This window comes from Clupea harengus, chromosome 26 (genome assembly GCF_900700415.2).
Source record: "Clupea harengus chromosome 26, Ch_v2.0.2, whole genome shotgun sequence".
In the NCBI taxonomy this organism is placed as follows: domain Eukaryota; kingdom Metazoa; phylum Chordata; class Actinopteri; order Clupeiformes; family Clupeidae; genus Clupea; species Clupea harengus.
The window spans coordinates 9,475,967-9,478,364 of record NC_045177.1 but is presented as its reverse complement, the minus strand read 5'-3'; the positions used below and the strand labels follow the sequence as shown (position 1 = coordinate 9,478,364).

The 2,398-nt window shown below is 44.6% G+C and overlaps 1 protein-coding gene across 1 annotated transcript in view; it reads left to right on the top strand.

The window, feature by feature from the left end:
* Positions 1-1,957, top strand: part of LOC105892291 (caspase recruitment domain-containing protein 14) — a 20,808-nt gene extending 18,851 nt beyond the window's left edge. The window contains exons 16-17 of the mRNA XM_031563787.2: positions 939-1,057; positions 1,456-1,957. Of these exons, the coding sequence (XP_031419647.1) occupies positions 939-1,057; positions 1,456-1,660 (324 nt within the window). The 3' untranslated portion in view covers positions 1,661-1,957. The remainder of the gene's footprint in view (positions 1-938; positions 1,058-1,455) is intronic.
* Positions 1,958-2,398: the final 441 nt, after the last annotated feature.

Here is a 2,398-nt window from a genome sequence, read left to right as displayed (position 1 = left end):
TGAAAACCTCACACACAAAATGCTAAACCTGACACTCCCTTTGCAAAATGACTCTTTGCCATCAAATCTCTTAACTGTTCACAAAATGGAACTCGTGTTTTCATTTGGTACACACAGCCATATTTTCAAATGACACACACATAGCATTCATTGAGTGCACACTACCAAGCATTTACAGCACACTGAAGTGCAAAATTGAAAACACAATCATCGAAATGGAACACACCATATGAATGACAATGACTCTGGAGAATGAGCCATTTCTCCTTTTGTAAAATGTCTCAGTGTAGGCCTACTTTTTTCATAGTCAAACATAAAACAGCACACAAATATGCAGCAAAAAAAGTTTTATTTCGGTACACACAGAGAACAGTACAGTACTGTAAACCGGCCTGCTCAACCAGGCAACAAAGTTGTGCAAATTGTGCCGAATTTTTGTGTGTTAACAACTGAGAAAAACTGTAAGACTCATCTTAGATATCTTTTGGTTTGATCTCCTTGTCAAGTGGTGCACATGACGGGTCTAGCTCTTAGCTTCTAACTACCACACTCATAACACAGATTACCACAGTCTGTCAAAAAACAGGCACAAAGCTCTCACTGATACAAATCCTCATTTCCAGTGGGTTCACTTACAGTTTTTCTCGATTGCTTAAACACGATTTTGACTGCTTTGTTTTGTTTTTCAAAACACCTCACACAATTAGCACAACCACACACCCATTGAGCAAAACACCTCAGATCCATTGCAAAATTAAACACTCTTGTAAAAACTATACACTAATTTAACAAAACCATATTTTGTTACCATATGAAACAACGTTGATTACTGTATATATACGCATGGTGTGCTTCAGGGAGTCTATGGGATGATATCCATATAGCCGGCACATTATAACTCTGTTGCTCTTTTGCTGTGCTGTGATTGGCTGTTTTAGGGGACTCACTGTGTCCTGCCACTGGGACTGGATTGTGTGCGGCGTCTCCACAGAGCTGAGATCTTCCCCATCATCATCTTCATCGCCTCCACTGAACACAAGTGCATCAACAGACTCAAGTATGGACACTCTGCTTGTTTTCTCCATTTGCCTTTCATCTTTGTACATCTCCTGGGAAACCCCAACTCATCAATACTTCTTTTCACCAATACTTCTGTTCATCAATAGTGCATTTCCTGTTTCCCTTTCTTTCTTTCTTTCTCTGTCTCTTTCCTCATCACTTCATAACCATCTCTCTATCTCTCCCCCTCTCTCCTTCTCTCTTCCCCTCTCTCCGTCTATCTCCCTCTCTCCCCCTCTCTCTCCCTCTCCCCGTCTCTCCTTCTCTCTCTCCCCCTCTCTTCACCTCTATCCCTCTCTCTCCCTCTCTCCCTATCTCTCCTTCTCTCTCTCCCTCTCCTCTCTCTTTCCCCCTGTCCCCCCCCCTCTCTCCCTCTCCCCCTCCCTCTCTCCACAGACACATGTTGCGGCGACACAAGCTCACGGAGGCCCAGCTCCTGGAGAGCTCCCGTGCGGAGGAGCCCCTGCTGGACAAGCTGCCGTGTCTGTCCCGCAGCCTGCAGCCCGAGTGCTGGAGGGAGACGTCCCTGCTGGAGCTCATCCAGGACACGGTGGTGGAGGAGCAGCAGAAGGTGGTCTGGGTGGAGCCCGACCTCTGGTGATCCAGCTCGACCTCTGGTGATCCAGCTCGACCTCTGGTGATCCAGCCCGACCTCTGGTGATCCAGCTCGACCTCTGGTGATCCAGCCTGATCTCTGGTGATCCAGCTCGACCTCTGGTGATCCAGCCCGACCTCTGGTGATCCAGCCCGACCTCTGGTGATCCAGCCCGCCACTTCCACTGGTGCTTTTGACCTGTTGCATTCGTACATTCACTGCACTTCAGAGTATATTATAATAATAATATTAAAACATTTTTTATTTAGTTATATTTAGTTATATAGTTATATTGTACTTCTCCCTTGTACGTCGCTTTGGATAAAAGCGTCTGCTAAATTACTGAAACGGTAAAACAAAAATAAGGTGGCATACACTGAACTCGTAGAGTGGACTGTAGGTCTTCAGGATGTCGTTTTCATTCCTGATGATGAGGAATTATATTGTGTTGCATTGTTTTCTTTATGTGTGATTAACATCTTGAGGAAAGATTGTGTCTGTTGTAGCTCATATGTCATTACAATTATGTGTTTTATATCTCAGTTACTGAGTTGTGGAAGTTTTTATGCTATGGCATAATCTACTCCTAATTACTGTTGCTCACCTTATACAGCCTGACCTTTACAGGGCATTGCCTTCCAATGGAACAGGCTTAAGCCCCACAGGTCAGCAGTCAGGTGAACATGTGATATGCGTTCGTTACTTCTACTGATCTCTTTGAGTTGGAAAAGAAGACCTTATTTT